The 25,282-nt window shown below is 39.4% G+C and overlaps 1 protein-coding gene across 1 annotated transcript in view; it reads left to right on the top strand.

The window, feature by feature from the left end:
* The window catches only part of pkdccb (protein kinase domain containing, cytoplasmic b), a 40,916-nt gene extending 21,741 nt beyond the window's left edge, over nt 1-19,175 (top strand). Inside the window, exons 6-7 of the mRNA XM_061968365.1 lie at nt 10,448-10,624; nt 17,527-19,175. Coding sequence (XP_061824349.1) covers nt 10,448-10,624; nt 17,527-17,636 — 287 coding nt within the window. The 3' untranslated portion in view covers nt 17,637-19,175. The remainder of the gene's footprint in view (nt 1-10,447; nt 10,625-17,526) is intronic.
* Nucleotides 19,176-25,282: the final 6,107 nt, after the last annotated feature.

Raw genomic sequence — 25,282 nt, 5'->3', positions numbered from 1 at the left:
TTCTGAATAACTTATGTGATAATGTTCATCAGTCAACTCATTGGTGTTCATTTTCAATCTATTAAGATAAAAAAAAATTGTATCCAAATCAAATTACAGAATATTATTTATGTAGTTTGATCATTTTCCTCAACTGGTGTACTAACACCATGTGGTTTATTTTGTGCATATGTAGCATCATCTACAAAGATACAAATAATTGCTATTGTGACATCCAGTGGACACATTTAGAACAGCAGTTTCATTCATTCAATCATTTCAGGTACATTTTATACTTAGCAAACTCATCCCGCGGGCCGGATAAATCCTGTTCACGGGCCTGATTTGGCCCTTGGGCCGTACGTTTGACACCCCTGATCTATACAGCGGAACCTCGATTCTCAAAGGCCTCTATTTGCGTCATTTTTGGTTTACGAACATTTACATCGCGCCAGATATGCCTCTGTGTGCAGACTATGTCTCAGTGTACGAACATCAATTTATTCATTCATTCATTTATTAATTATGTGCTGCTGGAAGCCCTATAGGGGCTGCTATTTTACTTTGGGCAACCTCAGGATTCGATTTGATTCCAATTCTTGGGGTGACGATTTGATTTACAATTTATTCTCTATTCAACACTATTTTCGTAATACATTATTTAGTATATCATTTGTAATAAAACATTTTCAAAACCGGTTATAAAAGCACCTCTTGGCTGCTGATGTATGACTTATAGTGTTGACGTAAAAAACGCCTTTTTAAAAATGTATTTTTAAACTTTTATTTACAGAAGGTTAATCAATTTAATAATAAAAAGAACTCCAACACTATCACACCTTTACAAAACTTAGGATATAATTTTTTTTAAAGCAATAGAGAAGAACAATACCTATTAATACAATAAAAAAAAATGAAATCCCACATTTACACGTCAAATAGTATGTATTGTCTCTTTTAAATCAACTAAATCTAATAGTAATGTTCAGTTTTGACGCTGACACTGTCAAACGGGCATTAATCCAACAATATGTTTATAATTGTGGTTGTTGTTTGCAGCGTTGTGCAAAGGCAATTTATTTGGTATATGCATGAAACACCTTTCATTTTGGTCTAGTATAATATTAAACATAACTACAGTAGTGTCAATCAAAACTGAGTATTATAATAAACTAGATGAGGCAATTCCTGAAGGTGTGAATGCTCCAATGCTGAAGTTAAACTGAAATGCTGACAGAATGTAGTATGAATGTAAGAATAGTTTGAATGTTGGAATGGTTTGAATGTTGAATGGAAGTTTAAAAAATGGACAATTCATTTTGAATGGGGAAAATGTCCCTGAAAACTGGGAATTCTTGGAAATCAGGGAATTTTTTTTAATTGTTGAAGGAGAGCACACAATTTTGAACAGGCTGAATATTTTGAAGTTGGAACCGTTTGAATCGGATAAAAAATGTGGGAGTTGTGGAACTTTGAAAAATGCCCCATTCTTTTTAATGTAGAATTTCATGGAAAAGCGGGAAAAGCGGGAATTTTTGGAAAAATGTCAAATGACTTGAAAGAGTTGAAATGGTTTGTATTGGCATTTTTCAAATCGGTCGAGAAATGTTAAAGTTGTACCATTTCTAATTGAGAAATAGTATTACGGAATTCCTGGAATTTTGGAAAACCGGGAATTTTTCCAGTTGAAAAAACAACTTTGTTTTTTGTCCTGATTAAGAGGAATGATTTGACGGTGGAACGGTTGAGGGGGTTGAAACATGTGGGAGGAGTAGTTGCCAGAAAAAAGGGTTTGAAAAAAGGGGAATTCTGGGAATTTCTGGAATTTTTCTTAACTTGAAAAAATGATAGTTTGAATGTGAAGGATGAGTGGAATATGTTGAAGGTGGTTTGAATCGGTTGAAAAATGTGGAAATGGTGGACATTTGAAAAATGTCCCGGAAAACCTGGAATTCTGGGAAATCTGGGAATTTTTGGAATTTGTCATGGGAAAGCCCACGATTCCCGAATAGGCTGAACAGTTTGAAGTTGGAACTGTTTGAATCGGGTGAAAAATGTGGAAGGTAGAGCGTGCCAAAATCTGGAGAAGAAGTAGAAGAATAAATAGATTAATATTGGTGTAGAAAAGCATATGTGTGAAGGCTTTGGAGCATTCACACAATAAAGACATTTTCATACAGCTTTTGCATTGATAATAAACACTAGTTCGGATTAGCCATGTGACTCATTTCCCTTAATAAATTCATTATTTTCCCTAACTAAATGTTCTGAACTCCCGTTTCCATGCCAGCGGAGGAGTTGCCATGTAGCTTTACGCCATGTTTTACTTCTTTGGATGGCTAACTAGTGCGAGACTGAATCAACAGCGCCCCTGCTGGTTGCAGCCAAGTAGTGCACTCCAATTGGCCACGATTGATCAGCGCTCAATTCATCTTGCACAACTGTTGCGATCAAAGACGCAACTCAGCAGAATAGAGGCCATGGTGACGTCAGTGCGCGCGTGCGTGTGAGAAAAAGTCAAACAGGTAATAAGTCTTATTTTGAAATGGCTTACAGATGTAGATTATTTTAGTCCGACATTCTTCACAGTTGAGATCAGTGACAGAGGAGGCTAGAATATTATTTTGATGATTCATTTCAAGTGAAGCAAGGACTCTGCGAAATGTTTTAACTGTTTCCCGCCCGCATGCGAAAGACAAAGAGAGCTTTCATGCGTATATGTCCCCAAACTGCTGAAGTCGGCCACCTTTTCGTTCCACAACGGGCCTCATTTTCCCCACTGGAGAAAGATCCTCTAAAACGCTCCTTGTTCTTTTTCTATCTTCATCGCCACAAAGCAGATCCTCATGTCTTTTTTTCTTCAACAACACACACACACACACACACACACACACACACACACACACACACACACACACACACACACACACACACACACACACACACACATTCTTGTATTTGTTACCTTCTTGAGACCTCTGAAAAAAAGGCCAGCCTCTTTGGGACCACCCTTTCTAGATATACAAAGATTTGTATTTACAACATTAATAATACATACATACCATGCAAATATAAAAGCTTGTTGTGAACAATGAGTTGGAATTTCACAAGAAAAAGGTCACAATTTCACAAGAAAAACTTAGAATTTTGACAGTATTATATACAAGTCGTCGTTTTACTCAACGCAAGTCAAAATTTTACAAGAAAAACTGAACATTTGTGCAATATTATGATAAAAGTTGGAATTTTACTCAAAACGAGTCGCAATATTACAAGAAAAGCTCAACATTTTGGCACTTTTATGAAAAGAGTCGTAATTTTACTCGACAAAAGTCACAATTGTGTAAGAAAACTTTGGGCAATATTATAATGATAATCAGAATTTTAGTCTACAAAAATTATGACAAAAGTCATAATTTTACTCAAAAAATGTTTGTATTTTACAAGAACAACAAAAAAGTTGGCAATATTGTGATAAAAGTCCGAATTGTATATGACAAATGTCGGCATTTTGCATTAAAAGTAATAATTTTACATAAAAAGTAATAAGTTTACGAGAAAATATTGCAATATTACAGAAACAGAAAGAATGTGAGAACATTTTAAAGATTATATAAGAAAAAAGTTGACGCATGGTGAGAAAAAGACTGCTTTTAGTCAATTTTTTTTTTTTTTAAATGTTTTGTTTGTAATTGGTTTTTAATCTTCATTATTTACTTCAAGTTATTACAGTATGTCTCTATATACAGTACATATATATATATATATATATATATATATATATATATATATATATATTTTTTTTTTTTAATTAATTTAATTCAAGGGGGCGCATTTCAATTTCTTACACACACTTGTTATTACATGTGTTGGCCAGAGGGAGAGCACTTCAAATCTTTTTTTCTTTTTTTTTTTTCTTTGTGTCCTGTCCAGCTTCTCAGGCAAATCATATAGTTGATGTAGATGCTCATGTCGGCTGTTCAGATTTACTTTACAAAAGAGAAGTGTAGGATACTTCTCTTGTTGCCTTATTTGTATTTGACTTTATTAAATGTATTTATACTATCATTTAGTGCAGCCGGGCCGGAGCAGGAGGGGATAGAAAGAGAAAAAAAAAGAAGACAGAGGGGGAAATTGTGGGGACAAGAGGGGGATTAGACAGAGAGACAAAAACAACAACAGCAAAAAACAACAACAACAACAATAGAGCAACATCAGCAAATACGACATGTACAAATATGATGGTAAAAGTAATAGCAAATAAGCAGTTAGCGAAAAATAAAAAATAATACACTTCAAATCTTTACACACACTTGTTATTTCATATGTTGACCACAAGGGGAGCACTTTTAAAACCGACACACAGTCAATTTGAAAAATCCCTCATTTTTGGGACACACCTTAATTTTGATAGATTTCACCACATTCTCTATTAGATGCGATGGTTTTTCGTATTGGGACCATGATTTCGGTCCTAACTTGTTCACCGGTCCTCATATGGATGGTACTTTTCCGTGTTGATGTCTCAAGAAGGGTAGAAATACAAGAACACACACACACACACACACACACACACACACACACACACACACACACACACACACACACACACACACACACACACACACACACACACACACACACACACCAGCTCATACCATTTAAGAAGGTTAACAGTTTGTAACAGAGCGCCTTCCTTTCTATGAACTCTAACACTAGCCCTTTGTGTGTGTGTGTGTGTGTGTGTGTGTGTGTGTGTGTGTGCGCGCGTGCATGCTTCTTTCTCATGGCTAATGTGGAGCAGATGATTTGAGACAAGACGGCTGTCTGGAAGAATTATAATGATTAATGTAAGGCAAATGTTTGGATCGCGGAAGGGTGATGCGTTTAGTGTGGCGCAACACGCCGAGCGAGGAGCTCAAGATGTTTTGGAAAACCATCGTGCAATTACAAAGTTGCGGTCGACTAACAATATGTTGAGTAAAGGGATTGAAAAACGGCCGCGAAAAGAGACAGAACACAAGCTACTATTTGGATTGTGCATTTGACATACTAAACTGAAAAAAAAAAGTTAACTGCTAGCTTTAGCATAAGCACTCAGGGCTCTGACAAACGGCCGCAACCACGACTACCATAAAGTATGACTATAAATATACCTACAATTTTTATATTCTTAACTGTAACAGGCTGTTAATCTTTATTAATAACATTCACAATTCATTAAATGTGTAGTCAACTGGCATAGGAGACCAAACTGACACTGCTAGTTTTAGCATAAGCACTCAGTGACCTAAACAACGACCACCCTAAAGTATGACTGTAAATGTTTTAACGCCAATTTTTACATTCTTAACTGTAAGATGTTAATCTTTAATAATAAAATTCACAATCAATAGTATGTGGCCACCTCAATGACCGCCGTAAGGTATGGCTGGCATGTTTGTGTAATACAGGTAAAGTACCATATAACGCGCTCTGATATAAAGCAATGTTCTACAAAACGCGGTCGTGCCATGGACGCTGGATTTTCGCCCTTTTTTTTTCTCCAGAGTCAAATGTGTGATTTTTTTACTAAATTATTGATTATCAATACTGTATCGACCCACTGGTGGATAGCGCCCGCCCCATTCTGTGACGTGGGAGCACAATCCACCATTAATGTCAAGTCACGTCACGTGGGGGGCAGAGCCGGTACAACTAAGCGCTTGCTTGGGCCCCCAAAAGTACATTTTCATTTACATGGTTTTAAAACTAGTTCAGTGATATCGCCCGCCGGAGTCGCCCGCGAGAAATCAATCAATCAATTAATCAATCGATGTTTATTTATATAGCCCTAAATCACAAGTGTATCAAAGGGCTGCACAAGCCACAACGACATCCTCGGTACAGAGCCCACATAAGGGCAAGGAAAAACTCACCCCAGTGGGACGTCGATGTGAATGACTATGAGAAACCTTGGAGAGGACCGCATATGTGGGTAAACCCCCCCCCCCTCTAGGGGAGACCGAATGCAATGGATGTCGAAATCATAAGTTAACAAAATTGGCATGTGGTGGGTTTTTGCCATACTTACCAACCCTCCCGGATTTTCCGGGAGACTCCCGAAATTCAGCGCCTCTCCCGAAAACCTCCCGGGACAAATTTTCTCCCGAAAATCTCCCGAAATTCAGGCACACAAAATAAACAGCGTACCTGCCCAATCATGTTATGACTGTAGAATGATGGAGGGCGAGTTCTTGGTTTCTTATGTGGGTTTATTGTTAAGCAGTTTCATGAACGTCCGCCCAGCGCGGCAACAACACACAACAACAGCAGTCACGTTTTGTCTACCGTAAAGCAGTTCGTCTGCCGTAAACAGCAATGTTGTGACACTCTTAAACAGTACAATACTGCCATCTAGTGCATTTGATGAAAGCACTTTTTGCACGCCACACAGCAATGCATCATCAGTGAGGGTGTTCAGCATGGTTAGAAAAATAGTGACAAATAGAACAAGGATGGACAGTTCAACCCTTAACTCAACAATGAGTAGATGAGTGTGATGTGTGTGTATATGTGTAAATAAATGAACACTGAAATTCAAGTATTTCTTTTATATATATATATATATATATATATATATATATATATATATATATATATATATATATATATATATATATATATATATATATATATATATATATATATATATATACTTGACTTAGTATTTCTTATATATATATATATATATATATATGAAATACTTGACTTGGTGAATCCTAGCTGTAAATATACTCCTCCCCTCTTAACCACGCCCCCGCCCCGCCCCCCCCACCCCCCATCTCCCGAAATCGGAGGTGTCAAGGTTGGCAAGTATGGTTTTTGCCTAAATTTATACCGCCGCAAATTCCATTTATATGATATTGGGCAGATTTTACTGTCCTCATGTGGTGATTGATGGAGTCACTGATCTCTAGTTTACTTCCTGGTGATTCAAGCAGAGCATCAATATATAATCCAAACAACTTTCCCCACTCATGATGGAAATTAACTATAACTAACAAATAACGTCAACACACGGTTACACACAACACACATCCTGCTCAGTAAACTTTGTGGACATTATAAAACACGAATATATCATTTAAAATGAGACATTTATAAATCCATGAGAGTGCGTGAGGGGTAATATATGCAAAACTAGCTGCTTGATATTTCTGATTGATTACAAAACGTTAAGCAAGTCATCAGAGAAGTAAACAAGGTAGGAGTCGAATTGTACATACCCTTAATATTCAATGTTTTATCATTTATACTTCATCTTGCAATGTCATCACGGTCTGATGTGGGGGGAGTGTTAAAGTTGAAGTAGTTAAAGTTATGTACTGTCAGTCTGTTTTAGTCCGCTTTAATAAATGCAAACTGAAGTGTTTATTGGTACAAAAGGTTTGTTGTTACATCAATAATGGATTAGATTTTATATTGCGCTTTTCTATTATTAGATACTCAAAGCACTCACAGAGAAGTGGGAACCCATCATTTATTCATACCTGGTGGTGGTAAGCTACATTTGTAGCCACAGCTGCCCTGGGGTAGACTGACTGAAGCGAGGCTGCCAGTTTGCGCCTACGGCCCTTCCGACCACCACCCATCATTCATTCATCATTCATTCACCAGTGTGAGCGGCACCGGGGGCAAGGGTGAAGTGTCCTGCCCAAGGACACAACGGCAGCGATATGGATGTCAAGAGGCGGGGAGCGAACCTGCAACCCTCAGGTTTCTGGCACGGCCGCTCTACCCGCTACGCCATACCATATTGATTGCATTGACATCACAATCAATGCTCCAATTTTTTTTTAGCCCAGTGCCACCCTTGAGTCTAAAGGTTATGACACCTCTAACCTAGTCCTTCAACTTTATATTTGCATATGTTTTAAACTATTTTTGACACACAAGAAATGTAACTTCGGACTGTGCTCTCTCGGTAGAATGTACACATTAAATAACAGTTAGTTAAAAAAACAACAGATCATTTAACTAATATTTACAAGACTGATGAGACAAGATGACACTTTTATTGTAAACACACAGCTTCATCACTCGGAACGTTCAACTACAAGCCACTCTTGTCGCTTAATGTTTTACATTTTAAAATTAGGAACCATATGTGGCACCCTGGACATCATTCATTCATTGGTATTATTCGTGTTATCATTGCATTGGTATTATTTAGGTTCTTAACTTGTTCCACCGCCATATAGTTAAATGACATGTCATACGTAAAGACATGCCAGGCTAACAATAGGATAAAGTAAACAACACTCCCAGAGCCGCAATGAGTTAAAGTTAAAGTTAAAGTACCTATGATTGTCACACACACTAGGTGTGGCGAAATTAGTCTCTGCATTTGACCCATCACCCTTGATCATCCCCTGGGAGGTGAGGGGAGCAGTGGGCAACAGCGGTGGCTGCGCCTGGGAATCATTTTTGGTGATTTAACCCCCAATTCCAACCTTTGATGCTGAGTGCCAAGCAGGGAGGTAATAGGTGCCATTTTTATAGTCTTTGGTATGACTCGGCCAGGGTTTGAACTCACAACCTACCGAACTCAGGGCGGATACTCTAACCACTAGGCCACTGAGTAGGTTTATAGTAGGTGTGTGAATGATCAACAATCAATATTATTGGCAGAAATAGAGAGCCTCAAAATCAGAAATAGAGGTCCCCAAAAATCAAATTGGAGAAAACTTGGAGGCTTGGGCTAGCTATGTGTGGGGAGCTATCCACCAAACCTCATCGTTATCGTCATCAACCCTCTCCGTTTGCCGGCAGTGACATAAAGCAGATCCGACAAATGTTTGTTTACTTTCAAGATACCGTCCCTGTTCGGCTCTGCTGTGCTCTTTTTTTCTTTCGCTTGTCTACATACATCAAGAAGTAAACAGACTGTCGTTACTAAAGCGGATCATTGACACGTGTGCCCTTAAAAAAAATGCATGCGTGCAACTGCAACAAGACAGGATTATGCAGTCTCAACACTCAAGAAAGAACGAAGCAGAACACAGAAAAGGATTCACACCATTTAAAGACTACTGTTCACTGTCAACAAGATAGGAACTCACAAACTTAAACCACGATGTATGTCTGCAAACCTCTGCTGTTTTCACCACATGAATCTGGATCATTTTATTGTATTATTTAGAAAAATAAAAAGGGTAAAAAAAAGAGTTCTGTATAACAAGCGCAAGAAAATAATGTGGTTGGGATTTTATGGACCCCACACACTTTTAAACAGTTTTGAATGCTCTAGCTATTAACATATTCGAATTATAACGGGCACTCCGGCTTCCTCCCACCTCCAAAGACATGCACCTGGGGATAGGTTGATTGGCAACACTAAGTTGGCCCTAATGTGTGAATGTTCTTTGTCTATCTGTGTTGGCCCTGTGACGAGGTGGCGACTTGTCCAGGGTGTACCACGCCTTCAGCTGGGATAGGCCCCAGCCACTCCTGCGACGCTGAGAAGGACAAGCATTAGAAAATGGATGGATGGATTGATAACAAATAATTTTTACTTTGTGGAAATCCATTTACCACAATCGGGCTGCAACCAATTAACAGCAGTAAACAAGGGATCACTGTACATCCCACCTATCCTCAAATCACTCCACTGGCTCCCTATTGCATCCCGGACCGAATTCTAGATTAACCTGCTAACACATCAATGCATCTACGGCAACGCCCCCTCCTACCTCAAGGACCTAGTTTCCCCTCAACCTCCCACCCGCAACCTCCGCTCCTAAAACACCAACCTCCATTTTTTTAAATTTTTTTTTTACATTGCCTCTTAGAGTGGTCTTAGGCCATATTGTATATTGCATTTTGTGTATATTGTGTTGTTTCTGTATATTGTGTGGTTTCTTCTTTTTTTTAAATGCAAAGCACCTCAGGGAAGCAACCTAAATTTCGTTGGACCTGTACCTGTACATGCACAATGACAAATAAAGATCATTCATTCATTCATTCATTCAAACCCATCAGGACAAACCTACAAACAGTGGGCCGCCCGGCTTTTTTCTCGACCGCACCCGAACTCTGGAACGCTCTCCCCGACAATCTTAAAGCACCACAGTCGGTCGACCGTTTTGAGAAGGGACTAAAAAGCCACTTTTTTAGCACAGCTTTTATCTCATTTCTCTGCCTTCTTGTTTTATCTCTGTTTTATCCAGTGCTTTCATGTTTTTATTTCTATTATATCTTTGTCTCTATGTTTTATCTAGTGTTTATCTAGTGTTTTTCATGTTTTTATTTCCATTTTAATTTTCTATTATATATTCTAACTTTTTTTTTTCTTTTTTTAAACTTTTTTTTGTAGCTCTTTGAGATTTTAACAAATGTAAAGTGCGTTACAAATGTAATTCCTTATTATTATTGTTGTTATCCTGTTATCGTGTACCTGCATGACATGTCCTTCTTTTGTGTTCAGACTACAGCGCGATGCGAGGCGTGACGACGTCGGGCAACGCAGAGTATCGCTGCTGGCCGTCCTACAGCCAACTGGGCTGCGTGCTGTCTGTCCACAGTGCACGAGAGGCAGCGCACGTCTGCAACTCGCACTCGCAGTGCACCAGTTTCACTCTGACTGGACAGAAGACATGGACAGGTTAGTCGAGTACACAACACGTTCTTAATCCTTTAAATTGCTATGTATTTAAAAAGTGGGTGTTTCGCGCCTTTGTGCAATTTGCTTGAAACTAATTGTTAGACTCAATTGTGTACTTCTGAGATGACACACATTTGCCTAGAGAATGTATATAAAATTAGTTTTTCAAGGAACCTGACTAGAGCAAATGTCTGAACCCTCCAAACACAATAAGTCGTTTTCAGACTGTAGGGACTTTTTGGCGTTCCTATAACCTTTTTAGTCCCCGGGCCGTTTTTCATCATGTTCCGACATACTGGAAATAGGGACTACGGCCCTCAGATCCTATAACCATTTTAGCTCCTACTCTGAGGCAGGGTCTAAACTGAGTCCCATAGGAACTAAAAATACGTAGGTGATTGGTTGAACTGACGAGCTACGCCCCATATGCACTTCTCCGAAAAATGGACACGAGGAGAAATAGCGCCTGTCGCTGGATTCCTCATACCTTTACTCCCTCAGTGTACTCTTTCATTAACGTTATTAGATGCCAAGTTTTACCAGCCATTGTTATTATTCCTTGCAAGCAGACGATCATGAACACAGTAGCCTCCGAGGTCTCCAATCTTGCTTGTGTTTTTTGTCTGTTCATTTTTCACGGGCGGGTTGTTGGTTGTTTTGCAGTGGTGGGTGAGGCGCTAAGGTAATACGTCACGGGTGGCAGGCGGATATGTGTCACACATGTTTCTTACCAAGGTCCCCAGCATGCCCAGCCATGTGCGAACGTGAAATGGAAAAGTCCCTATGGGGAAGGGTAGTTCCTATAACTAAACTCGAGTGTGGTTGTTCTTAGAACTGCGTCCCGAGAACTAGTACCGTATTTTCCGGACTATAAGGCGCACTTAAATCCTTTTTTTTCCTCAAAACTCGACAGTGCGCCTTATAACCCGGTGCGCCTAATGTACATAACAATTCTGGTTTTGCTTACCGACCTCAAAGCTATTTTATTTGGTACATGGTGAAATGATAAGTGTGACCAGTAGCAGTCAAACATAAGAGATACGTGTAGACTGCAATATGACTCAAGTTGACAACACCAACATTTTATATGTTCCATTGAGAATATAGAAGATTACACACGGCGCTCAAAAATCTATCAAAATGTTTTAGTACGACTTTGGTAAGCTATGACACCGCACCACTTGATGGATTGTACTGTGCTTCAACATACGAGTGTTATTATGGTGTGTGTATAAGGTAAGACACATTATCTGGGTTTTGTTCCGCAATATTATGCAAAAGCAACTTTTCTTACAGTCTGGTACCTGCTGATCTGTATTTGGGATCTGCATAAATCCTGAAAAACTGCGCGCGTCCACCTTTGTAGTCTGTGCCTTGCGATAAGCTTCTTCTTTTTCTCTATGTTCTTGTTATGGGACATTCATCTTCCGCTGTTGCCATTTCTAATATAAAGTACTGTAAAGTTCTTACTTATATCTGCCATGAAAGTGCTAAAACATACCGGTGTAGTGAGTTTAAATTATGCACCCAATGAACTTTAGTTATTAGAAAGTTCTGGTCGGACGGTTCTTCAAGGGACACATTTCCGGAGGATAAGGAAATGCTGCTACGTTATTGATTTAAGTAAAGTCTGAATGTCATTAAAACAGTTAGCTCCATCTTTTGACACTTCTTCAACCCCCGTCCTTGCACGCTACACCGCTACATTAACGATGACGGGGCGAAGACGTTGCCGAATGTGAGCCACGTAAATAAGACCGCCCACAAAATGGCGCATCTTGAAGCGACTGTCAGAAAATGGCTTGAAGATGATCTGTAAAATATAATCTATGCAACAGTTTGACCAAAGAACCACCAAAAGATCGAAAATAGACCATTCATTGGCAGTGCGCCTTATAGTTTGGTGCGCCCTATGGTCCGGTGCGCTCTATGGTCCGGAAAATACGGTATATGCGAATCCGTCTATAGATGCAAAAACAAACAAAAACACAAACTACCAAAACGACTTCACAAAACACAATGGACGTACGATTTAAACAATGGCATGCTACCAGGAAGTTAGTTAGTTAGCTAGTTCATTTAGCCATTTATGCTTAAAAATGCCTAATTTAGGCCAAAATGCATAGAATATGCTGAAGAAAATATGCGACAGAGTGAAGCGAAACAATTTAACTCTGTTGCAGACACATTTTAACACCAGGGTAGATAGTATATATCTGTATCATGAATCAATTTAAGTGGACCCCGACTTAAACAAGTTGAAAAACTTATTCGGGTGTTACCATTTAGTGGTCAATTGTACGGAATATGTACTTCACTGTGCAACCTACTAATAAAAGTCTCAATCAATCAATCAATCAAGGGCTGTCAAAAGTAACAAGTGAACTCGTGATTAATTACAAAAAAGTATAACATGAATCATGTATGCATTATTTATGCATTTTATTTTGACCGACAACCGCCACTTGTTATAAGGTCAGTGTGAAGATGAGTGAGTATAGACTCCGCCTGGTGTGCTCACTGTTACATTTCACTACAAAATACACTCTGACTGGACTTTAAATAAAACAGTGAGCACAATTTGAGCAAATAAATGACGTGCATTCAAGTGACACATTTAAAAATGTCCCCGTCTGACATTCTGACAATAAAATTGCATTTATTCCAAACATTTGACTCTTTTTAGAAATATTCTGTGATTAATCATGATTAATCCAAACTCAAAAGTGTGAATAATGTGATTTAAAAATGTATAATTTGACAGCACTAATTATAATATGATATAATATATAATATTTTTACCCCCAGAAAACAATGTGAAATACGTAAACATTAGGAATAAATGAACATTTAAAATCACTTTTATCTTTTAATTGAGACTTTTGTTGGCAATAAACGGCGAGGGAGGAAGGGAAGTTCCCATGAATGCCCCTTTTGTACTTTGCTACAACTTCTTTCTTGAATTCAATAGTGTTTCTCACCTTCTGTATCAAAATGCTGTCATATCTAACACAACTTTTGCAATAACCGCCACGCGCGAGACAGCTTTGTTTTTTACAAAACCTCTGAGGACAGCCGTTAAGCTCTTGTTTGTTTGGCTACACTTAGCAGCAGTGTTGTGCGTTTGGCGACACTATGGAAACAAGGACTCTCTGGCTCTTGGTGACTGGATTATTATTGTATGCTACTAATTCATCAGGCTGGTAGCTTATCCCAATAAAAAAAAATCACAGAGCTATGTTTAATCGAACTGAAGTGTATGAAAACAGAGACATTTTATTGTTGAAACAGAGGTATCTCTGTATATTCTCCTGAGAACCAGCTTCCTCTGCAGTGAAATTTCTTCGGAATAGTGTAACTCGGAGAAAAAAAACTAAGGCTTTTGCAACTGTCAGCCCAACTGGCCAAGCTGTGCTGGAGTCACAGGAACACATTGTGACAGCAAACAGAAAAGATCGCCTAGATACATTAATAGACGTCCTCACAATATGAATATGAATATGAAGCATTAAATGCATTGGCGAAAAAGGGTATTATGAGTCCTTGCATCCATCTTTTACATTGTTGAAATCAAATGTTAGCAAAGCTTGAACGGCCACCTCTGTGTCACCAAAGTATGGACAGTGTGTAGAAATGTGCGTTTGCCAGCCATGAAGACAAAGACCACCCATTTACACGTTCAGTTCACTCTTTGTTGCATGTCAACTTTGCCGTGAAAAGTTAAAGTTAAGTTAAAGTACCACTGATGGTCACACACACTAGTTGTGGTGAAATTACCCTCGGCATTTGACCCATCCCCTTGTTCCACCCCCTGGGAGGTGAGGGAAGCAGTGAGCAGCAGCGGTGGCCGCGCTCGTGAGTCATTTTGGTGATTTAACCCCCAATTCCAACCCTTGATGTTGAGTGCCAAGCAGGGAGCTTATGGGTCCCATTTTTATAGTCTTTGGTATGAGTCGGCAGGGGTTTGAACTCACGACCTACCGATCTCAGGGCGGACACATTGCCACTGAGCAGACAAAGTGCGTATGCCAGAATTTTGTGCGTACGCACGCTTAATACATGAGCTCCCAATACGTGCGCAGACATTTTGGGGGCAGGTGCTCAAGTGAGACAAAGGCCACAAAAATTATTCATAAAATTCTTAGTATTATAAGAATCACAGCAGGATATCTTATATGGTAACACATTCAAATAAAATAAAAAAATGTGTACAGTGCACACATTTTTTTTCTCTGTTTTATGACAGAATTGAAGCATAAGCAGCATCACACTAATATTGCACGACTAATTATACCTCACCAGACTGTTGTAGCTCAATTTATGACCCACCTTTCATCTCAGTAATTGGGATTTTAGACTTCCTTTTTATTGTCATTCAAATTTGAACTTTACAGCACAGATAAGAACGAAATTTCGTTACATAATCTTATGGTAGTGCAGGATAAAAAAGCAATACGGTGCATATATAAATAAATAAATATATATAAATATATATATAAAATAAATAAATATATATAAAGATATTTAAATAAATAGATAGATTACTGTACAGATAACTATATTTTAGGATAGACTTTAATTATCCCACAATGGGGAAATTATGTAGCGTGGCAATAGAGATGTAAACAGTTCACAAATAAGGTAAAAAAAATGAAGCAAAACCAGAGATCCTATTTTCCTGGCAATTTTTCATATATTGAAATTCAAACGTTGGCAGGCATGTCCTCTCTCCCTTCATTGAACATGACAAATGACAGTAAACATTTGGACAAGACTATAAGTTGTTTTTTAATTGTGTTTAGGAAATGTCGGACCGGTAGTGTCGTAATGTTTTCAGCGGCGCAAACGTGGTTGGTTTAGCACCAAATAACGTACATTGTTATTAACCGTCTGTCGGATGTTCAGAGGAGACATACTGTATACTTTAGGCCAGTCATTGGGGCGGTATAGCTCAGTTGGTAGAGTGGCCGTGCCAGCAACTTGAGGGTTCCAGGTTCGATCCCCGCTTCCACCATACTAGTCACTGCCGTTGTATCCTTGGGCAAGACACTTTACCCACCTGCTCCCAGTGCCACCCACACTGGTTTAAATGTAACTTAGATATTGGGTTTCAATATGTAAAGTGCTTTGAGTCACTAGAGAAAAGCGCTATATAAATATAATTCACTTCACTTCACTTCATTCTCAAACTGTGATACGATACGCGGGCCCCATCTAGTCGTACGCGAAAGAGGTCTGTAAATATGTACTGTAGACGGAGTACATACTTGCCAACCTTGAGACCTCCGATTTCGGGAGGTGGGGGGAGGGGTAGGCGTGGTCGGGGCGGGGGGCGTGGTTGGGGGCGTGGCTAAAAGGGGAGGAGTATATTTACAGCTAGAATTCACCAAGTCAAGTATTTCATATATATATATATATATATATATATATATATATATGTATATAAGAAATACTTGATGTTCAGTGAATTCTAGCTATATATATATATATATATATATATATATATATATATATTTATTTTATTATATATATATATATATATATATATATATATATATATATATATATATATATATATATATATATATATATATATATAAAATAAATACTTGAATTTCAGTGTTCATTTATTTACACATATACACACACATAACACTCATCTACTCATTGTTGAGTTAAGGGTTGAATTGTCCATCCTTGTTCTATTCTCTGTCACTATTTTTCGAACCATGCTGAACAACCTCTCTGAAGATGCATTGCTGTGTGGCACGCACAAAACTGCTTTCATCAAATGCACTAGATGGCAGTATTGTCCTGTTTAAGAGTGTCACAACATTGCTGTTTACGGCAGACGATCTGCTTTACGGTATACATAAACTTGACTGCTGTTGTTGTGTGTTGTTGCCGCGCTGGGAGGACGTTAATGAAACTGCCTAACAATAAACCCACATAAGAAACCAGGAACTCGCCCTCCATCATTCTACAGTTATAACGTGATTGGGCAGGTATGCTGTTTACATTGTGGGTTAGCGGACTCAGGTCCGCCTGAATTTCGGGAGATTTTCGGGAGAAAATTTGTCCCGGGAGGTTTTCGGGAGAGGCGCTGAATTTCGGGAGGGTTGGCAAGTATGACGGAGTATCACTGTTAATGATGTTTGTGCATTATGTATAATATCAGAGTGGCAAAAATATTAAACATACCTCTCAGTGGCCTAGTGGTTAGACAGTCCGCCGTGAGATTGGTAGGTCGTGAGTTCAAACCCCCGGCCGAGTCATACCAAAGACTATAAAAATGGGACCCATTGCCTCCCTGCTGGCACTCAGCATCAAGGGTTGGAATTGGGGGTTAAATCACCAAAAATGATTCCTGAGCGCGGCCACCGCTGCTGCTCACTGCTCCCCTCACCTCCCAGGGTGTGGAACAAGGGGCTGGGTCAAATGCAGAGAGTAATTTCACCACACCTACTGTGTGTGTGACTATCAGTGGTACTATAACTTTTAACATGAACTTTACCTCGTTTTTAATGAATTCTTAGGCCTACTATGCTACTGGATTTTAATGTTGGTCATTATGATGGTACCTGGAGAGGGAAGTCCTTTCTGATGACGTATTTTGAGGACCACTGCTCTAGGCCCTGAAGAGGAAGGGGAGGGATGGGGGTTTTGTGAAAGCCCTCAAGCAGTTTGGGGAGGAATTTTCACAAGAACTGAAATAAAGATAAATAATATAATAACTACTTAATCCATTTTTGAACTGTCCGGCTGCCAGCGCCTTGAAAGAACAACTGTGTGATGTGTATTGTTTTTAAAGATTGTTGTTTTCTCATCATTTCTATAGGATTACGTTATGTGGATTTAAAGAGAGGTGAAGCTGACATGTTTTATTTGTTCCCCCGGTCTAGGTCGCTTCCTGGCCTCTTTCAGGAGCAGCTTCAGCCAGCTGGTACCTGCTGACCAAACATCTGAGGTGTACGTGAAGAAGAGCCAAACCCTTAAAACTCCGGCCTTGTAAACACGAGGCTGCCCTCCAACGTCGGGATTGGGACTTATAATATTAGTGAAGCAAAGCGACGTGTCGCTCTCAAAAGTGGGCACCGCGGGCGTTCTAGTCCGCCCCGTGTCGAGCGGCGCCAGGCTTAGCGGGAGGAAAGCGGAGGCTGGTTTGAGCAGCGAGGCGAGTGAATGTGATGTATTTATAGGGCTTCTGCTCGCTCTTTGATGTCCCTGCCAGCTCTCTGCCTCCCTGCCAACTGCTATTTCAAGGGATTTCCCTTCAGGTACAATTAAGGAGGGAGAGCCTTGTGCTTTTTATTTGATTTTTTTAAACTGTTTCTACCTTGACTTTATGTGCTGCTTGTTGTCGTGATGCCAGCTCCCCTCGTGGTAGGATTTTTTTCAGGGCAAAGGGGGTAATAAGAAGAGCTGTAGCAGCTCAGCGTTTGAAGCCTTGGGACAAGGAAAGAAAACAAGCTCTTATACAACAAGTACATGCTCACGTCCATGTTCTGCGGCTACAAAACGTTTGAATGACAGTGGGTGAAGTACACACGTGCACGGATATTCCCAAAAAAACAAAACACATTAGTGGACTCCCCAAGCACATTTTGGCAAATCAGAAACCAGCTGACTTAGGGCCTGATTTAGTTAGATCCAAATACCACACGCTAAACAGTGTGTGCAAAAAATAAAATAGTGGGCGTGTTGCGTATGATCTACTAACACTGCGTGTGCAATTGAAAAGCTTGCACGTGTTTTAGTACACGTAAACCTTTAGTAAATCAGGCCCTTAGTTGTTCCGTATACAGCGGTACCAGGGACCGGGATTCTTTGTTTGGACACACGCGATTCCTTGGAATGATACGCGGGTATACGGAGTAGTCTGTTACGCACAAAGTTTGGTCATACGATAACCGAGATGGTATACATTTTTGGACTGCTGTAGTGAGTTATACATGCATTATGTTTCAAAGTGTCCTTTAAGGCAACATGAATGAATATTGATGTATTTCCTGTGTGTAACAAGTCATATATATTGCACCTGTGTCTGCGTTGGCACTCGCGTCAGTAGACATGTTCTGTTGTTAAACACGTCAGATAACGGCGCACATTTCTAAAGCCAAAAAGCTAAAAAATATGCAATTTTGTAAATATTCGTTGCTACACTATGAATGAAGACTTTGATAAGCGATGCAACTTGGCAATGCAATGATGGTAGACTTTGGAGAGTAATTTTGACACATTCCGACTGTGTTTTGACTCACATTTTTTTTAAAGATGAGCATTTTTTGTGGTTTTGAGTTCCAACTTCCACTCAGAGACCTCTTTTTTCATGGAATGAACAGTCATATTTCAAAAGGGCAATTATGATGAAAAGCATTCCAGTTTTTTGTGCATACTTGTGTAAACTACATCATTAACTGATGTCATTGTTTTTACAATTTTTTAAATGCACCTTGTGGGTGAAATAATTATTTTTCAATGAAAATGTTTTTTTGTTTTTTTTACACTATGCATATTTTAACTGCACAGTCTTGTTATATAAATATATCGTTTTGACATCAATTGCTCTTGTTCTCATTTGCATTTTTATTGTATGAGCTTTAACAAAATAATCAACACCTACTCAGTGGCCTAGTGGTTAGAGTATCCGCCCTGAGATCGGTAGGTTGTGAGTTCAAACCCCGGCCGAGTCATACCAAAGACTATAAAAATGGGACCCATTACCTCCCTGCTTGGCACTCAGCATCAAGGGTTGGAATTGGGGGTTAAATCACCAAAAATGATTCCCGGGCATGGCACAGCTGCTGCCCACTGCTCCCCTCCCCTCCCAGGGGGTGAACAAGGGGATGGGTCAAATGCAGAGGACAAATTTCACCTAGTGTGTGACAATCATTGGTACTTTAACTTTAACAGACCTCAGCTGCAACAGATATGACGATCTGATGACATACGCAAGAAGAAAAGAAGAACCAAAAGGAGCATGATTATGAGGTTACACGCTCTAGCTAATAAGGCAAGGCACATTTCATACACAAGGCAATTCAAAGTGCTTTACAGAAAATTACTAAAAGAAGAATTAGCTGATTTAAAAAGAAAAAATTAGGCAACAGTTAATGATTAGTTATACTAATCCAGCATATGAAGCTGCAAACATTAGTTAACTAACTTAATGACGTCAGCTATAGCAAGCAAATGATTAATTGAATGTAGCATGAATTGAATTAAGTACCGGTAGTTAGTTTCATGACGCTACGTTCTATGATGCAACAGCTAATACTGGCTAATTAACTTAGTCCAACAAATTAAGCTGTCATAGAGATAACTGGATATGTCCTGCCGATTGCGCCTATGGCGAGCCTCACTGCTGTGGAAAAGGGGTAAAAGTACCAGGGTACTCCATTGTTGTAGAAAGCACGGAAACGAAGACAACAAGGCCAGCACACTGTGCTGCATACAGTTTGAAAATATGATAAAACAAGGACACAGGGAATAAACTTTTATCGGTAAGAATAACTGTTTTTTACAATAGATTTCAAAACCCAAAACCAGTGAAATTGGCACATTGTGTAAATTGTAAATAAAAACAGAATACAATGATTTGCAAATCCTTTTCAACCTATATTCAATTGAATAGGCTGCAAAGACAAGATATTTCATGTTCGAACTGAGAAACTAAATTTTTTTTGCAAATAATTTAATTTAATGACACCAACACATTGCAAAAAAGTTGGCACAGAGGCATTTTTACCACTGTGTTACATGGCCTTTCCTTTTAACAACACTGAGTAAACGTTTGGGAACTGAGGAGACCAATTTTTGAAGGTTTTCAGGTGGAATTCTTTCTCATGCTTGCTTGATGTACAGCTTAAGTTGCTCTACAGTCTGGGGTCTCCGTTGTCGTATTTTACGCTTCATAATACGCCACACATTTTCAATGGGAGACAGGGCTGGACTACAGGCAGGCCAGTCTAGTACCCACACTCTTTTATTACGAAGCCACGCCGTTGTAACATGCAGAATGTGGCTTGACATTGTCTTTCTGAAATAAGCAGGGGCGTCCATGAAAAAGATGTTGCTTGGATGGCAACATATGTTGCTCCAAAACCTGTATGTACCTTTCAGCATTAATTAATGCCTTGGGCACAAATACACCCCCATACCATCAAAGAAGCTGGCTTTTACTCTTTGCGCCAATAACAGTCCGAATGGTTCTTTCCTTTTTGGTACGGAGGACACGACGTCCAAAGTTTCCAAAAACTATTTGAAATATGGACTCGTCAGACCACAGAACATTTTTCCACTTTGCATCAGTCCATCTTAGATGAGCTCGGGCCCATAAAGCCGGCGGCGTTTCTTGGTGTTGTTGATAAATGCCTTTCGCTTTGCATAGTAGAGTTTTAACTTGCACCTGCAGATGTAGCGACAAACTGTAGTTAATGACAGTGGTTTTCTGTAGTGTTCCTGAGCCTATGTGGTGATGTCCTTTACACACTGATGTTGCTTTTTGATGCAGTAACGCCTGAGGGATCGAAGATCACGGGCATTCCAATGTTGGTTTTCTGCCTTGCTGCTTACGTGCAGTGATTTCTTCAGATTCTCTGAACCTTTTGATGATATACAGACCATAGATGGTGACATCCCTAAATTCCTCACAATAGCTTGTTGAGAAATGTTGTTCTTAAACAGTTCGACAATTTGCTCACGCATTTGTTCACAAAGTGGTGACCCTGGCCCCATCCTTGTTTGTGAATGACTGAGCATTTCATGAAAGCTGTTTTTTATATGCTTTATGCTTTATGGGTTGTACTTGTATAGCGCTTTTCTCCCTTCAAGGTACTCAAAGCGCTTTGACACTATTTCCACATTCACCCATTCACACACACACATTCACACACTGATAGCGGGAGCCGCCATGCAAAGCCCTAACCACGACCGATCAGGAGCAAGGGTGAAGTGTCTTGCTCAAGGACAAAACGGACGTGACGAGGTTGGTAGAAGGTGGGGATCGAACCAGGAACCCTCAGGTTGCTGGCACGCCACTCTCCCAACTGCACCACACCGTCCCCCGTTTAAAAAGGCAAATGGATGGCACAAAAAGCCAAAAGGCTTGTTTCCATTGTGGTCCATTAAATATTAATCACATTTGATACATTCAATAATAAAAGATATATACACTGTCACATGTATATAAAAAAATACTACGTTATTTATTTTACATAGAATGAACATTTTTCTATGTTATTTATGTTATGTAATTCTGTACTACTTAAACAGTTTATTTTCTGTGCTGTTAATACCCACCTCGACTAAGTGGGTTAATCATGGTACCCACCTGTTCCCAACGAGCCTGTTCACCTGTGGTATGTTCCAAATAAGTGTTTGATGAGCATTCCTAAACTTTCTCAGTCTTTTTTGCCACTTGCGCCAGCTTTTTTGAAACATGTTGCAGGCATCCAATTCCAAATGAGCTAATAATTGCAAAAAATAACAAAGTTTACCAGTTCGAACATTAAGTATCTTGTCTTTGCAGTCTATTCAATTGAATATACAGGTAAAAGCCAGTAAATTAGAATATTTTGAAAAACTTGATTTATTTCAGTAATTGCATTCAAAAGGTGTAACTTGTACATTATATTTATTCATTGCACACAGACTGATGCATTCAAATGTTTATTTCATTTAATTTTGATGATTTGAAGTGGCAACAAATGAAAATCCAAAATTCCGTGTGTCACAAAATTAGAATATTACTTAAGGCTAATACAAAAAAGGGATCTTTAGAAATGTTGGCCAACTGAAAAGTATGAAAATGAAAAATATGAGCATGTACAATACTCAATACTTGGTTGGAGCTCCTTTTGCCTCAATTACTGCGTTAATGCGGCGTGGCATGGAGTCGATGAGTTTCTGGCACTGCTCAGGTGTTATGAGAGCCCAGGTTGCTCTGATAGTGGCCTTCAACTCTTCTGCGTTTTTGGGTCTGGCATTCTGCATCTTCCTTTTCACAATACCCCACAGATTTTCTATGGGGCTAAGGTCAGGGGAGTTGGCGGGCCAATTTAGAACAGAAATACCATGGTCCGTAAACCAGGCACGGGTAGATTTTGCGCTGTGTGCAGGCGCCAAGTCCTGTTGGAACTTGAAATCTCCATCTCCATAGAGCAGGTCAGCAGCAGGAAGCATGAAGTGCTCTAAAACTTGCTGGTAGACGGCTGCGTTGACCCTGGATCTCAGGAAACAGAGTGGACCGACACCAGCAGATGACATGGCACCCCAAACCATCACTGATGGTGGAAACTTTACACTAGACTTCAGGCAACGTGGATCCTGTGCCTCTCCTGTCTTCCTCCAGACTCTGGGACCTCGATTTCCAAAGGAAATGCAAAATTTGCATGGTTGGGTGATGGTTTGGGGTGCCATGTCATCTGCTGGTGTCGGTCCTCTGAGCATCCGACAGACGGTTAATAACAATGTACGTTATTTGGTGCTAAACCAACCACGTTTGCGTCGCTGAAAACATTACGACACTACCGGTCCGACATTTCCTAAACACAATTAAAAAACAACTTATAGTCTTGTCCAAATGTTTACTGTCATTTGTCATGTTCAATGAAGGGAGAGAGGACATGCCTGCCAACGTTTGAATTTCAATATATGAAAAATTGCCAGGAAAATAGGATCTCTGGTTTTGCTTCATTTTTTTTACCTTATTTGTGAACTGTTTACATCTCTATTGCCACGTTACATAATTTCCCCATTGTGGGATAATTAAAGTCTATCCTAAAATATAGTTATCTGTACAGTAATCTATCTATTTATTTAAATATCTTTATATATATTTATTTATTTTATATATATATTTATATATATTTATTTATTTATACATGCACCGTATTGCTTTTTTATCCTGCACTACCATAAGATTATGTAACGAAATTTCGTTCTTATCTGTGCTGTAAAGTTCAAATTTGAATGACAATAAAAAGGAAGTCTAAAATCCCAATTACTCAGATGAAAGGTGGGTCATAAATTGAGCTACAACAGTCTGGTGAGGTATAATTAGTCGTACAATATTAGTGTGATGCTGCTTATGCTTCAATTCTGTCATAAAACAGAGAAAAAAAATGTGTGCACTGTACACATTTTTTTTTTTTTTTTGAATGTGTTACCATATAAGATATCCTGCTGTGATTCTTATAATACTAAGAATTTTATGAATCATTTTTGTGGCCTTTGTCTCACTTGAGCACCTGCCCCCAAAATGTCTGCGCACGTATTGGGAGCTCATGTATTAAGCGTGCGTACGCATACTCCGTAAACCAGGCACGGGTAGATTTTGCGCTGTGTGCAGGCGCCAAGTCCTGTTGGAACTTGAAATCTCCATCTCCATAGAGCAGGTCAGCAGCAGGAAGCATGAAGTGCTCTAAAACTTGCTGGTAGACAGCTGCGTTGACCCTGGATCTCAGGAAACAGAGTGGACCGACACCAGCAGATGACATGGCAGCCCAAACCATCACCCAACCATGCAAATTTTGCATTTCCTTTGGAAATCGAGGTCCCAGAGTCTGGAGGAAGACAGGAGAGGCACAGGATCCACGTTGCCTGAAGTCTAGTGTAAAGTTTCCACCATCAGTGATGGTTTGGGGTGCCATGTCATCTGCTGGTGTCGGTCCACTCTGTTTCCTGAGATCCAGGGTCAACGCAGCTGTCTACCAGCAAGTTTTAGAGCACTTCATGCTTCCTGCTGCTGACCTGCTCTATGGAGATGGAGATTTCAAGTTCCAACAGGACTTGGCGCCTGCACACAGCGCAAAATCTACCCGTGCCTGGTTTACGGACCATGGTATTTCTGTTCTAAATTGGCCCGCCAACTCCCCTGACCTTAGCCCCATAGAAAATCTGTGGGGTATTGTGAAAAGGAAGATGCAGAATGCCAGACCCAAAAACGCAGAAGAGTTGAAGGCCACTATCAGAGCAACCTGGGCTCTCATAACACCTGAGCAGTGCCAGAAACTCATCGACTCCATGCCACGCCGCATTAACGCAGTAATTGAGGCAAAAGGAGCTCCAACCAAGTATTGAGTATTGAACATGCTCATATTTTTCATTTTCATACTTTTCAGTTGGCCAACATTTCTAAAAATCCCTTTTTTGTATTAGCCTTAAGTAATATTCTAATTTTGTGACACACGGAATTTTGGATTTTCATTTGTTGCCACTTCAAATCATCAAAATTAAATGAAATAAACATTTGAATGCATCAGTCTGTGTGCAATGAATAAATATAATGTACAAGTTACACCTTTTGAATGCAATTACTGAAATAAATCAAGTTTTTCAAAATATTCTAATTTACTGGCTTTTACCTGTAAGTTGAAAAGGATTTGCAAATCATTGTATTCTGTTTTTATTTACGATTTACACATAGTGCCAAATTCACTGGTATTGGGTTTTGTAAAATGTGAAATAATAGAACCTGTTTTAACATTCACAATAGAGTTATTCGCATACAAATCAATTGAGAGATAAGTAAGTTATGATTGATTTTCAATAGAAAATGTAATTGTATAAAATAATGGAAGTGAAGTGCCCTGCTCAGATGGCTGCCACGTATTGTAGGCAATTTGCTTACAGTGGCTTCAACTGTGCTGACGTATT

Source organism: Nerophis lumbriciformis, linkage group LG08, assembly GCF_033978685.3.
Source record: "Nerophis lumbriciformis linkage group LG08, RoL_Nlum_v2.1, whole genome shotgun sequence".
NCBI classification, from domain to species: Eukaryota; Metazoa; Chordata; class Actinopteri; order Syngnathiformes; family Syngnathidae; genus Nerophis; species Nerophis lumbriciformis.
The sequence above is the reverse complement of the archived record's forward strand: the minus strand, read 5'-3'. Positions and strand labels throughout refer to the sequence as shown.